This window comes from Chrysemys picta, chromosome 24 (genome assembly GCF_011386835.1).
Source record: "Chrysemys picta bellii isolate R12L10 chromosome 24, ASM1138683v2, whole genome shotgun sequence".
NCBI classification, from domain to species: domain Eukaryota; kingdom Metazoa; phylum Chordata; order Testudines; family Emydidae; genus Chrysemys; species Chrysemys picta.
Genome location: NC_088814.1, coordinates 16,152,615 through 16,166,209, shown reverse-complemented (window position 1 = coordinate 16,166,209; position 13,595 = coordinate 16,152,615). Strand labels below are relative to the sequence as shown.

General features: G+C 44.3%; 1 protein-coding gene across 6 annotated transcripts in view; it reads left to right on the top strand.

Annotated features, from left to right (window-relative positions):
- Positions 1 to 853: 853 nt before the first annotated feature.
- Positions 854 to 13,595, top strand: part of MAP3K14 (mitogen-activated protein kinase kinase kinase 14) — a 29,762-nt gene continuing 17,020 nt past the window's right edge. For 2 of the 6 annotated variants that reach the window (XM_042844805.2, XM_042844806.2), the window contains exons 1-5: positions 892 to 1,036; positions 9,124 to 9,396; positions 10,364 to 10,433; positions 12,517 to 12,727; positions 12,864 to 13,439. In XM_042844805.2, coding sequence (XP_042700739.2) covers positions 9,144 to 9,396; positions 10,364 to 10,433; positions 12,517 to 12,727; positions 12,864 to 13,439 — 1,110 coding nt within the window. In that variant the 5' untranslated portion in view covers positions 892 to 1,036; positions 9,124 to 9,143. Of the gene's footprint in view, positions 1,041 to 9,123; positions 9,397 to 10,363; positions 10,434 to 12,516; positions 12,728 to 12,863; positions 13,440 to 13,595 lie in introns of all 6 variants that reach the window. The other 4 variants (XM_008167576.4, XM_008167577.4, XM_065577662.1 and 1 more) reach the window with 4 other exon arrangements.

Genomic DNA, 13,595 nt, shown 5'->3' with positions numbered 1-13,595 from the left:
AATGTGAAAAATCAGGACGGGGGTGGGGGGTAATAGGAGCCTATATAAGAAAAAGACCCAAAATTCAGGACTGTCCCTATAAAATCGGGCTGGCTGGTCCCCCTAAGCGGCAGCCCCCAGGGAAAAGCGGGAGCTCGCTGCCGGGGGGGCTGGGACGGCCAATGAATAACGGGGCTCGGAAAAGAGTGGGCCGAGTTCCTGGTGGGCAGGTCCGCCGATGGCTGTTCGCCAGGGCGGGCGGGGACCAACCCCCTGCGCTGGGCGCCCCATGGCCCCGGAGCACAGGGGCTGGGTCACGGGAGACTTGTTCTGACCATTCCCTGAGCCCGGCCCCCGCACACAGCGGACACGAGGCTCGGCGGACCCTGGGGCTGACCCAGCCGGGCCGCTCTGGCGCGGGGAGCTGCGCAGCGCGGCCCGTAGCCGCGGCCCACTACGGACCCTCCCTGAGGAAACAAGGGCGGGAAGACCGAGGCTTCGGCTAGTCAAAAGCGGCTTAACGGCCTAATGCTCCCGCGCACGCGCAGCTCCGCTTCCCTCCCGACTCAGTTCCGCAGCTGGTAAATAAACAGCCGGCGGCCCTCAACCTGCGCACGCGCTGTCGGACGATTCCTGCCGCGCCCAGAGGGGGAAGGGAAATGGTTTGCAAGAAGCCCCGCCCACTTCTGGGAAACCACAGGCCCCCTCCGCCCAATGAAAGCCCAGGAAATCTCTCGTCGCGTCAGAGGGCGGGAGCGGTTATCGCTTCCGAACCGGCGGAGTGGGGCTGGAAGGAGTGTGCGCGCTGATTGGTTCGTGGGCTGGAGGGGGCGTGACGAGAAGGCGGGTCAGGGCGGTTGGGCGGGGCCGCCTCAAAGAAGGGGCGTTGGCCGCAGGCTATAATCTGCGGCTATTGGGCGGCGGGCCTAGGGGCGTGGCCAGGCAGGTGCCGTGGCAGACACGGCCCCCAGCCCCGAACTTCTCAGGCGCCGTGGAGGGAGCCTGAGGGGCTGCGCTGCGCCGCGCCGCGCTCGAGGCCCCCGCACGGACCGGAGCGGTAGGTGAGCGCGCTCTCGGCGGGCGCGGAGCGTGCCGGCCGCCTGGCCCCTCCCCCTGCTACGCGGCCGAGGGGCGCGTCCCCGTTACTCCCCCGGCCGGCCGGCTGGGGGCCCTATCGCTCCCCCCTCACCACCCAGCGCCGGCGGCCGTGCCCCGCCAGGCGGCCAGGTCCTGCCCAGCGCGGGGCGCTTCCCTCGGGCCGTGCGCCCCGCCCTGGCAGGGCCCCTCCTCGGGCAGCCCCGCGCTCGCTGCCCACGGGGGGCGGGGGCCACCCCCTGGCTGACGTGAGGGGCCCCGGGGCCGCGGAGTTCCCGAGCGGTTCCCCCGGCCGGCCGGGCGGGCGGCACGCTGCCTTCAGGAAGTCCACCCGCTAGCTGTGTCGCGCCCAGGCTTGGCCGGCCGGCTCCTGCAGGGGCGCTGGTTCCCCACGCGGCTTGTGGGGCCGTCGCGGCGGGGGGTTGGGGACCATGCGGGTGGTCGGGCTGTGAAGTGGGGGGCTCGGGATCGGACCCCCAGCAATATTCGCTTCTAGTCACTGTAGGGCGAGGGCAAGCGTCCTAGTTAGCACCCCAGTGCACCACTGGCTGGTTGGTCTGGATAGACATGAAGCCAAGGAAACGTAGCTCCCGTATGTCAGTTTTAGTAATCAGCCTTGCAGCATTCTAATATTGAATTCAGTGTTTTTAAATGTTAAACAGTAAAACCCCTGTTAAAGTAACTAGCTCTTATAAAAAAAAGTTCCTATACCAGAAATCCGAGCTATTTCTTGTAATAAATTGACTTCCTCAGTTTGAACCTTCTGTCGGGAAGCATCAGCAAAGGCTGTTTGTTTGAACTTGTTAAATTAAACTCTCTTCTTTTTTAGTCTGTTACAATTTGACATGATTGGCTTTGCCAGTAATCTCAGCAAAGTAGTATTTTAACTTTTTGTCAAAGTTAAACTGTTAGTCTCAAAGGTGCCACAGGACCCTCTGTTGCTTTTTCCAGTCATCTCTGATATCCAGAATGTTTCGAGAGTAACAGTGACGTATGGTATTAGTAAAACATCGACTTCATTCATTCAGTGGAGTGCTGAAAGAGTGACAGATTTCTAATCGCTCTGAAATTTGTGTGTATGTATTCTAACGTTAAGTATTTAGTCAAGGTTTGTATATATAGCTGAATGTTGTTCTGTTCCTTTGGAATCCACCCAGGTGTTGTCTAACCCAAACATCTTCACATTTATTATCAACTTTATGTGAAATATTTTTAGCAAATGTTTCATGAAACATTCTTGAAAAAAGCATAGTATTCCTACGTGATCTCATTATTGACTAATATGTATTTTCATTCTACAAATACTAGCGCCTTGAATTCAATTGAACCTACTCTTTCTTTTCCATGTGTTTTGGTGAGAGCTTCAGAGTCTAAGAGACATTTTTAGCTTAGATGGTATTTTTCTACTAATGAGCAGACTTTCCCTTTTGATTTTTGAAATACCTTGCTTCCTGCCTGCTCTCTGCTTTTCACAGCAAAGAAGCACTCCTAATAAGTTAGGAGATTAAATTGCAGACTTTGCTGTTTTGATTGGGAGTTGCTAGGTGCAGATCTACAAAAGCTATCCTTTACAATGGGGAGGAGAGAATGAGGCAGAAACCTTGAGATCAGCCAATCAAAATAAACTGAACTTCAGATCTTATTCACTTGTATAACTGTATGTTTACTCACCACTCATTATCTGACCATATCACTTCTCTTTAAAACAACATTTTTTGACAAAAAGTTAAAATACTACTTTGCTGATTAATAAGTCACTGCTGCGGTTGATTTCAGATGCTTCCTGTCTGCTTCATCTTAATATCAGTTAAACTGGAAACATACATGCGCTACCATGCACGAATTGAAAGTGGCAGCATGAAATTGGTGTCCATAAACAACTTGCAAGTTGCTTTTTAAACCGGATTTCTGAGCTCTCATACAAGTGATATTTCCTCTTTGTCTATGCACAGTGAGAGTCGACATATGGATGTCTTCAAATCTTAATTTCAAATTAATCTGAGCATCAAAAGTACTATAAGTTTTTATATTAACATTTAACTATCTTAAATCTAATGGTTGTGCAATTATCATAACTGACAGCTCATTCAAAAAAATTGAGCTACTAAGTGATAGCTGTCACAAGAAGCCGAGTCTCTGAATAGCATACTGTTACTTTAACCTTTTAGTAGCAACAGCTATGTGGAAGGAGAGGCCAGGTTTTTTGTACAAAATTGTTGGGATTCTTCATTTTTGTATTTGGCATCTTGATACCATGGTGATGAGTGCTCTAGAAATACCTAAATGGTTCTCAATCTAAAAGTTGAAATTGTAGATACTATAAATCTTTAAAATATTACTGTTTGACTAATAGTATTTTTCTCAGATTGGACAGTGAAACTAAATGAGTCAGTTTGACTTTGAGTCTCATTCACCATTATGATCTTGTGTTTGGGTTCACAAGATTAAAGGGGAATATTTAAATGAAGCTTATATGGAAATGCTTCGATTGCTACTAAGTTTAGTAAAACCATTTAAGTGAAAGCTGATTTCCTGTTGATATTACAAAATATGTCATATAAGGGTCTGGGGGAGAAGTAGCATGGTTGGTGTAGATGGGACCAAACCATTTTAGTGTGTCTTCTGGCATTGGATTTCACAATATTTATAATATTTGGTGACCGTTTCGTCCTGTCTACACAGAAAACATTGAATTATTGTAACATTGCAGTTTTTTGTAGTGTAGATAGGACCTAGATGGGAATGTCCCTTTTAAATACCATCTTATTTTAAGCTGGGGATATAATATTAGCAAATAAGCTTGCTTAAGAAATGGCTTTTTAAAAAATGAGGTCAGGATGTTGTGTTGGACTACTGGATCATGAAGTTTGATGGAGATGTACAAACAACTAAACTTCATTGAAAATAAAACCTTGTCTAGATTGCTTACTAACTTAATACTTGCAGCTTCTATGAGTTATTTACAAAATGCTTTGCAAATTTTAACTCTGCTAACTTGAATGGAATGGGTAAACGTGAAGGTATGTCACATTTGGGCAAATAGCTTTTGCAAATCTCATCCCATTTCAATAATATGAAAAGAACGTCATTAGGAGATAGTTTGGGCCCTAGACATAAGTGTGTGTGTGTGTATGGTGGGGGGAGGGGAATTAAAGATAGACATGTTTAAGCATTTTTTTTAATTCACTAAAGTTTTAAATCCAAACAAATATTTCCCTGCAGCATTGTATTACATTGCAGCATTGTAGTGGTGTATGACTCTACTATTTCTTATTACTATTCACTATTCTAGTTCATTAGTCACTCAAGTGTAAAAAGTAAGCAGTATAAATTATACAAACTTACCTTCAATTAAGCCCCCAAAGTTTTCAAAATGTATTAACATGAGGAAAGCTGTTTTTAATATGACTTTTTTAGCCTGATGATAATTCATTAAAATACACTGTTTTGCATAGGAGCACTTGCCAATCTATTATGGACCAATTAACCTTCTCTGGTCCTTATAGATATTCTTGTCTGTGGAAGGAAAAGTGTAGTGCAAGAGGTGGGGGACCCTTCTCTAGAAGGATAGCAAGTCATTTAACCCACGCTGCTTTCAGTTATCAAACACCAAGTCTCTGCACAAAGCCTACATTTAACTCCATCAGGTACCCAAGATTTCCAGAAATCATCTTTTTGCCGATACCTTAATATTGCAGTAAATTGTTGGGGGAATGTTCTCTGTATTCTAAATATTTCTTTAATCCATTCTGGGACAAACTGAAACTTCCCATGCTGACTGTGCTAGTTAACAAACAACCCCAGAGCTATGCTGCCATAATATGGCTCGAACTGACAAGGAAAAAACAGAACTATCTTAATTTCAATTCCATTGAAACATGGGCGGTGGAGGAGGTCTATGTATACCATCCAAATTGAGGAAGGAAAAGATGGCAGAAAAACATAATTTATAAGCTTTAAAGAAGGCATAATAAACTTTTAAGAACTGTCAGAGTTGATAATGGACTTTTTACATGATGGAATTGGCATCTTGTAGTTCTGTACAAAATTCTCAGCTTCAGAGAGCATTCTATATTCTAAGGTTTTTCTGTTGGGCCTATAACTGATCTATAACTTTCCACAAGTGCTGTTCTCCTTGTGGCAGCTATGATGTGGGTAAGAGATCATACAGGCTCAAGGACTTTTTTTTTTTTTTAACCATCATGTTGTCTAACTTCTCAGACATCTGAGCCTTGGACTACTTTTTGCTTCCTCAGTTCCTGTCTGTGATGGGAGTGCACTTGTTGGGAATTAGAGGTCCCAAAAAAATCTCAGTCTAGGGGATGGGAACGTAGCATTCCCTGTTGGTGTGATGTGTAAATTCCTGGCTGCATCCTGCAGTTGTGAAGCTTAATTTTTGGTGGCCAGGTATGGGTCAGCAAAGTAATGTTGCTAAGACTTTAATTGCATGTTCTAATAAACCAAAAGCAACTTATGGGTGACCGGAGTTAAATGCATTGCTCATAAAACTCATGTCCCAGAGGCAGCTATTTATTTCAAACAATGTCAGTCTGAAACAGTTGTTGGACATTATAGCTATACATTTCTTCTAATAGCCTTAGTTTTTTTTAAAGTAGCCCTCTTAAATGTATAAATTGACTTAAGGCAGAACTCCCAAATGGCAAAATATAAGTTGCCTGACTGCCCTGACAAAATGCTGACTAGAACCCTTCCAAAATAGCAGTTGGCAGGGGAGATTTGATCTTCACAGCAACTGATTAGTAGCAGGTATAATGTGCTATAGACTTTCAGACTTTGAAATGCCCTGATCTGCTTCACCCTTGTCCAGCTATAAATCTAAGCTCTTGTTTAAAGTTTATTTAAAATCACAGTAAAAGTGTGTTTGTCTGAAGAGACAAAGTCCCTGCCCCAAAGAGCTTCCAATCGAAGTAGACAATGTTCAGACGAAGAACTGGAGTGGATGAGTGGTGCATCAGAAAAGCAAAGTGATCAAGGCTGGGGTTTTAATGGAGCTGAAGGGATTTGAGCACTCTGTTCCCTTTGAACTTCAGTGGCATTTGGGTGCCTATTTGGGGAAAAAGAAGAACAGGAGTACTTGTGGCACCTTAGAGACTAACAAATTTATTTGGGGAAAGAGTCCCTGAAGCCATCAGACCAATGGCTGTACATTTTCAGTAGTGCTGTACGATAATTTTCAATTTGCTGCTCGTATGAGGGAAGGTAAGCTATGGCTATGTCTTTGCTGCCAAAAAAGGTGTGGTTTTTTTTTTTTTTTACAGTGAGATAGCCAACATGCATCAGTTATCTCACTGTAAAATCTTAGCAGAGACAAGGTGCAGTTAGTTTCTAACTATGATGGAGCTAAGTGAGGTCAACTGCAGGTAGGTGATCTAGTGTTTGCCTCTCCTAGCTCTGTTGCTACGTAGCTGCCCCCCTCTTGTTGTTTCTTTTTCATGGGTCTGTTTTTTCAGAGCAAGTCTTCATGGTCAGGCAGGGAAGAAATCTGGAAGTGTTTACATTTAGCTTAATCATTGAGTTTGTCTTTTTTTTTTTTTGTGTGCAAAATGAGGCTTGAAATTAAAGACGCAATTTCATTAACGAAACTGGGCACACCTGGCTTAACTGCAGAATATAGTCCTAATAAATGTTGCATTTCTTTATCATTTTTCTTTCTCACCAGCTAGAGTATGTATTAACAGCCTCATGGGAATGTGATTGCTGCTGCAGTGGTAGGGTGTCAGCCTGATGGACAACCAGCAACACAGCCCCACTATGGGGAGCCCTGGCGCAAACTTCTCTTATGAATAGTGCTATGAAATCTTTAATGTCTGTTCAGAGCCCACAGGACCTTGGCCCAGATCCTCAAAGGTATTTAGGCACCTAACTCCCATTGATTTCAATTAGTTAGGTGCCAAAATACCTTTTCTCTAAAATGTAACTGAAAAAAGCTGTATGCCAAGAGGTGGTAAATGCCTGCAACCAAATCAGTAAGAGTTGTGGATACCTGGCACCTTTCGGGATTAACACCTCCAACTGTGCGTGGAACAGAGTTTACATATGTGGGAACGGCTGAATCTCCTTTGCTGGGATTGGAACCTGTGGTTCCAGGGAATGTGGTGCTTATAAACATGATGGCCAGTCCTCTTTATTCAGTCTCCCATTTCCAACTCCATATCTGTGAGAATTCCCACAGCTTAGTTGTCCTTAGTTGGAAACTGAAATTAGCATTACAGTATAATTTGAGGTAACAGGTGAACTCATCCAAATTTTTGATTTTTACTCCTTCACAGCCCCATTGACTTGAATCACTTACGTTGACTCTACAGTGTATTTAATAAAGAGCCTTGTTTATACTAGCTACATTGGATTCCTATTGTTAAGACTGGTATTCCTCCTTTTTAATTTACACACAAAATAAATCTTCCTCGCACTGACTTAAATGTCAGTATATCTGTGTGATTCCCTTCCATTTCAAGGGAACCAGGAGTTGATGTGATGGTTCAGTCTCCCTAAATGTATTTAACAAAACTGAGGTGCAGTTTTTGGGAAAGATACTGATGATTTAGCTTGTGGTTTTTGGGGGGTAGGGTTCAGATATATCCCTGGGTCTTGGAAGGGTGAGGGGAAGGTAAGGAGAGAGTCCGAAGGAAGTTTATTGCAAATTAGGAGAATGTGAATTCGAGCATAGCTCTGAACTTGTCTACTAGGTCACTGGTGGCTTGAGTCAGTCGTTTGGCAGGCTGACTCTCTGCTGCCCCGGGAGATTAGTTCAGAGCACTTGGACTTGACATTATTTCTGTAGAGAAGAGGCAGAGGGGAGTTAGTGTAGTGAGAAGGATTCTGTCACCAGCACATCTTTCTCATAGCAGCTGATCTGTGTTCAATTAGCCTCTGAATGCGGTTCTTGTTGACTTATCTTGTATACTTGCTAGGCTGTTGGGGGCCTTATTTGCTAACCACACAAAAGTATGTGCACTTGGGTCCAAACAGTTCGTTTCTTTCCTAAGGTGGCCCTTTAGGCACTGATCCTGAGAGGTGCTAAGCACCCTCAGTGCTCCTTTGAGGATCATACCTGCAGTCACCAGGGGCAAGTTTGGATTCAGTTCTGTTACTCCAGGCAGTGACCAGCAAAAGCAGAGTCTGAGTGCTGTGTGATACTCAGTAAGCTGATGAGCATGCGCTTGGAATAGTCCTGTGTTTCTGCTTTCACTGGGGTTTATTTAAACATCACCTTTCCCTGTCTTACGTTTGGGGGGGGGAAGGGAGAGCATGGGACTTATAATATTCATCTGTCTACACTTACTATAGGAATCTGAATTTTCACAAGCTGTTTAATAAAAGAAGCATTTGCTTTAAGATCTCGTTCTTACTGGTGGATGGATTGGAATGAGGAAATGACTCATGACAGGCAAGGAATAGCTAGAACATACTTTCCTCTTTTTAATATACAAAACCCAACAAACTCAAACTCCCTCCCCCTCCAAAACAACCACCCTTAACACAAAAACTGTAAGAAAAATATTCAAAGATGGTAGGGAGTGCAGGGGAGAGAACAGCCAGGAATATTGACCATTTCAAAAGTACAGGTTGTAAGGGGATGTGCAGAGACTATGGAAGCTGCAGATCCGCCAGATAAATCATTCAGGAAACAGAATGGAGATAAGTGACCATTCCCTCTTTAAAAGGACGGGGGTTTGAAACGGTTGTGCTCAATTACTGTTTGTAGTTAGGCCACATGAATATGAGATGAAGGAAAAATCTTCAGTCTTAACCTAGATTAGTCTCCTCTCTTTCTTTTTAATACCTGAAATAGTTTATTTAGATCTGATCTAGTGGTAAGAGCAGGGAACTGGGACCCAGGATGCCAGAGTTCTATTCACAGCTCCCAGGTTGTTCTGTGAGACCTGGGGGAACATATGATGCCACCAAAACTTAAGCTATCCCTTGCTTCATGTAGATGTTCAAACTTAATTGTTTGAGACTCTTGAGTGAAAGAATCTGCAGAAGGATAAAATATTATAACAAGTTTTTTGTTTTTTTTTTATGCAGTGTCTTTGTGAACCTATGAAATGGCTGTAATGGAAATTGCATGCCAAGGAGCTCCTGACCCCACCATCGGGCACCAAAAGGAGCTTTCTGCTACTAAAGGGCTGAGTGAAACAGTGAGTGAGAAGCAGAGCAGTGTTTGCAAAGTAGAAGATTCAGAGAAAGTTGCCTTCCACAGTCAATGGAAGATCCTGAAAGATGTGATCACCAAAGGAACAGCAAAAGAAGAGACAGAAGGGGGTTCTGCATCCATTTCCATCATCGCCCAGGCTGAATGTAAGTTGCCCAGTGTGATGCTTTTTGTTGAGGGGAGTAGGTAGTGCAGTGGGGCATTTCACCAGCTTTGCATCTCTGGAGAGCTGGGTTCGAATCTGTCTTTGTGATTGCAGGCAGGGTGAATTTGGTGATCTGGTGATCATTTTCCAGTTCCCATTTAGCCAGATCACCAAACCTTTGACTATTGTGGCAGTCTCTGCTGAATAAAGACCAAGTAATGGAATAGCAGGGTTGTTACAGGCCATGACTAGGGGGTATTCTCAGAGCTGCATAAGGTTGCTCCTACAGCAGCACCTACTCACACTATAGTCCCAAGCCAGGGCAATTGGTCCCTGATTTTATGTCCAGCAATGAACATTCTATGGCAGTAGGTCCTGAATTTCTTGAGAAAATTCCAGAAGATGCAAGGGGAGGGAAGATTCCTAGTGTTTGGGGAGTGTTTGATGTTAGAAAAAATACTGTAGTTCTTCATAATCTGTCATAACCAGGGATGCTAGTGTTCCATGATGAATCCCTCCCCTCCCCCCCCAGATAAAAAAAAATCTCCAATTAAAAAACACACCCAAATCTGTGTGTTTGGGTATGTTTGTGTGTGTGTGGTTAAAACGAAATCTGTCAGCAGGAACCCTGATGCCCATGGCTGTCAGTGTTAATTCCCCATATTCCTGTGTGTGTGCTGGTGGCGCAAGGTTCTACTATAGATGTGTGGTGTTTTTTTGTTTGTTTTTTTCCTCCACAAAATGTAAAAACTAAAGATTTTCTGTTAAAATGCAAATTCTGTATTTTTCTGTGGTACCCTGATTTCTAAGATCCCTGGTCATGACCAATATGGTGACTTATTTTCCTGAATTACTGTTTGGTTCAGCAAGATGTTACCACCATCTCCTTGTTCAGACACTTTCTGCCATCAGTGGAGACCATTGTCTAGTATTTAAGCTTTATGGTGATCTTGTTTTCTCTCCTACAGGTGAGAACAGCCAGGAGTTCAGCCCCACCTTTTCAGAGAGGCCTTTCATAGCTGATAGTAAACGTTACAGGTGAGAGGCCTTTAAAATAACTCTGGTTTCTCTTGAAATCATATAAATATTTACTGGTCTCACATCACTCTACTTCAGTGGTGCTCCTTTATATACTGCTACAGTTTATTTAAAGAAACTCTGTTTAGAATTGATTAACTCTTTTTTTTCTAAGGAGTGTGGGGAACTTGCAACACTTTTTTACCCAGGTAACTTTCCCAACCTCTCTACGTTTGCATCACATCCTGTCCTGTGACATGCTGCCCCACAAAGCATGTTGAGGGCTATGTGTGTAGCTATCTTGCAGTCATCCTTGTTCGTCCCTAGAATCTTGATTCTTTCCCAGTGAACAGTTACACCAAAATCACCCTGAGGTGGGAGCTGAAAGACCCTTTCAGTTTAGGTCCATGGGTTGGAGGAAGAAAGTTCATGGTAAGGGACATTTTTCAGTCTTTTCTGACTGAAGAATGTATCTTCAGCCAGGTTCATGCATCCTTTCTCTGGAAAGCTGTGGTAGGCTGGATTGGCTGGTGGGGGCAATGATGGTGCAGGTCAGCGTCCTGTTCCCTGGAAACAGCAGCAGGAAGAGCAAGGTGGGAGGAGAAGGACCCACACCTACAAGTCTGGTGTTGCAGGACTCAGTAGCAGTGCCAGGAATCCAGAGAGGGAAAGAGAAAGGCAGGAGAGGGAAATTGAAGGGCAGGGAGCAGCAGCCACAGGAAGGGGACATGGAACTTTGGGGCCCTTCTGCCTTGGCTGAGATGAGGAGCAGCAGCGGCTTGATGGGGAACTTGGAAGCAGAGCTCAGTGCTGATGGTGTCAGCGAAAGGAGTTGTTGCTCTGGAGTAAGAGATGGTGGGGCTTGGTTACCTGTGGCCAATCAGGTATAAGCTTCCTCATTTTCAGCAAGTGCCCAGCTTCCTCCTAGCCCTGCAGAACAAGTTCCAGTCTGGATTGCTTTGATATGGGTTTAAGGGCACCACAGACCAGATGAAAGCTTCCAGGGGAGTGGATCTGATTCACAGGGCTGTATGCTTGACACTTCTGTTTTATACCCACTGCTGCCTTACCTTCTACTGGTGCAGTAGATGTTTTCCTCTATGCCAGCAACCTTTGAAAAAGTGCAAATTGTGCTGTCACATCATTTAATCCCTTAAGTGTGTAAGAAGTACAAAGAAACATGCACTATGCTTAGTGCTACCATCTCGTCATGAGCTTAGCACTCACAACTCAGCTGCTAAATCAGCTAAATGTGCAGTGATAGAAGAGATTTCTGGGAATGATTGAAAAAGCTGTGAAAAACTCTATGGGTACTGCATAAAGAGTAATAAGGGCAGATGGCTACACTGCTTGGACCAATACATGATACTTACCTACAATTAGAAATTCTTCATGTGAGGAGCAGTCTCACCTCTTCTTCTCCTGCCATTGCTGTTAGATGAAAACAAACAACTTCTGATGGCTGGTGACTAATGAATGACTAATAAAGTAAATATTTGTCTTCTGAAAGAGAAATCTCTGGGTGGTGCTGGTTTGCATAGCTATGCTTTCCTAGTAAAACTAGCTTCGTTTTACTGTAGCAGTCATCACAGACTAGAGGTTTTTGGCTTAAATTTTGACTACTCTGTTGTAAAATAATTGGTCCAGATCCTTTCTTTAACTCTACTTACTTTTAAAAAGCAAATTTAAAGGTCTTTGTTCTCAGCACACTTACAGATTTCTTTTAATTAAGCTAGATTGTGAACTTAATAATTAAACATACATGCAATACACAGCAAGTCTGTGCCAATAAAGCAACTTGGCAATGATTTTTACTGCCAGTGGCTCCAATAGTCTCCCCGCCACGGCCTTGCTAATCTATACCTTCCAAAATACGTTGACAATGTTTTCTAGTGGACCCAGTGCTGTCTACCTTCTTTCATGACATCTTTTTCCTGTGTAATGCCAAATATGCTGCTACATTTGTAACTTTCCCTACTGAGAAAGCAGTATTGGTAATGTCCATTCCTGTCTGGTTTGGTTTCATTGGCAATGATTGGCCAGGGAAGATGTGCTCCTGTTGTTTGTCATATTAAAATGTGTCCTTTGCTTTTCTTGTTGGTAGCCGGTCAGACAGTCTTGATCAAATCCCGAACAATGTGGCCCATGCTACCGAAGGGAAAATGGCACCAGCCTGCTGGAGGGCAAGGCATCGCGGGAAAGGCAGGAAGAAACGTCGCAAGAAAAGATCCAGGGTCAGAATACAAACACTGGTCTCTGCTAAGCAAGGGCCCAGAACTCCGGAACAGGAAAGTTGTACACCGATCCCAGTCCAGGTGAGAGAGACAAGCTCAGCCCAGGGTTGGGAGGGGAAATCATAGGATTAATATAATTCTTTGAAGGTGAATTTGAATTTTGAGACTGGATTTATTGTTAGAGTTCCTGCCTAACTCTCTTCCTCTTGTGTTCCAGGAGGATGAAACTCACCAAAACACTCTCTTCAGTAACAGCTCCTGTTTTTCAGAACCTTGCAAGGACTCAATTTGTGATCAGATACCATTTGAGAAACCTAGAAAAGTTCTGCTCATAGGCAAACTCCATTCGCTAAGGAACCTGCACAGACCAGAATTGCACAAGTTGATAAGCCCAGTACAGTGCCTGAACCATGTTTGGAAGCTACACTGTCAGGGTGATTTTGTGCCTCAGCCAGAGACTCTCCATCCCTTCCCTTACAGTCCTCTTTGTGCCATGAAACCTAATCCTCGGGAGATTAATCTCCTTGATGATCGGGCCTGTGTGAATGGTGAGCGTTGCTTTTCTGGCCTAAGCTTAGAATGCAGCTTACCAAAATGTGTCAGCCAGTCCCTGGAAACCAACTTGGACAAACTTTCTGTGGAAGAATATTTGGTGGATGCTCTTAAGGGGAGCGTGAGTCTCGGTGAGCCGCAGAACTTAGCCAGCCTGGCCAAGACGTGGAGAGGAGGCGGTCTGGATTTGAAGGAGCAGTTTCAAGAGACAGATGACAATGAGGGGGTGCTGCTTACTGAGGTGATACTTTCAGCCTGGTGGCAGGCAGTGTGTCCATCTCTGTTTAATAGGACTGTGAATTTACACATCTACATGCCTTAGTGATGCAGGGAAAAGACTTCAGTAGAGTTAACTCAGAGATGGAGTCATATCTGTAGTGGTGTAATTTCTCCCATA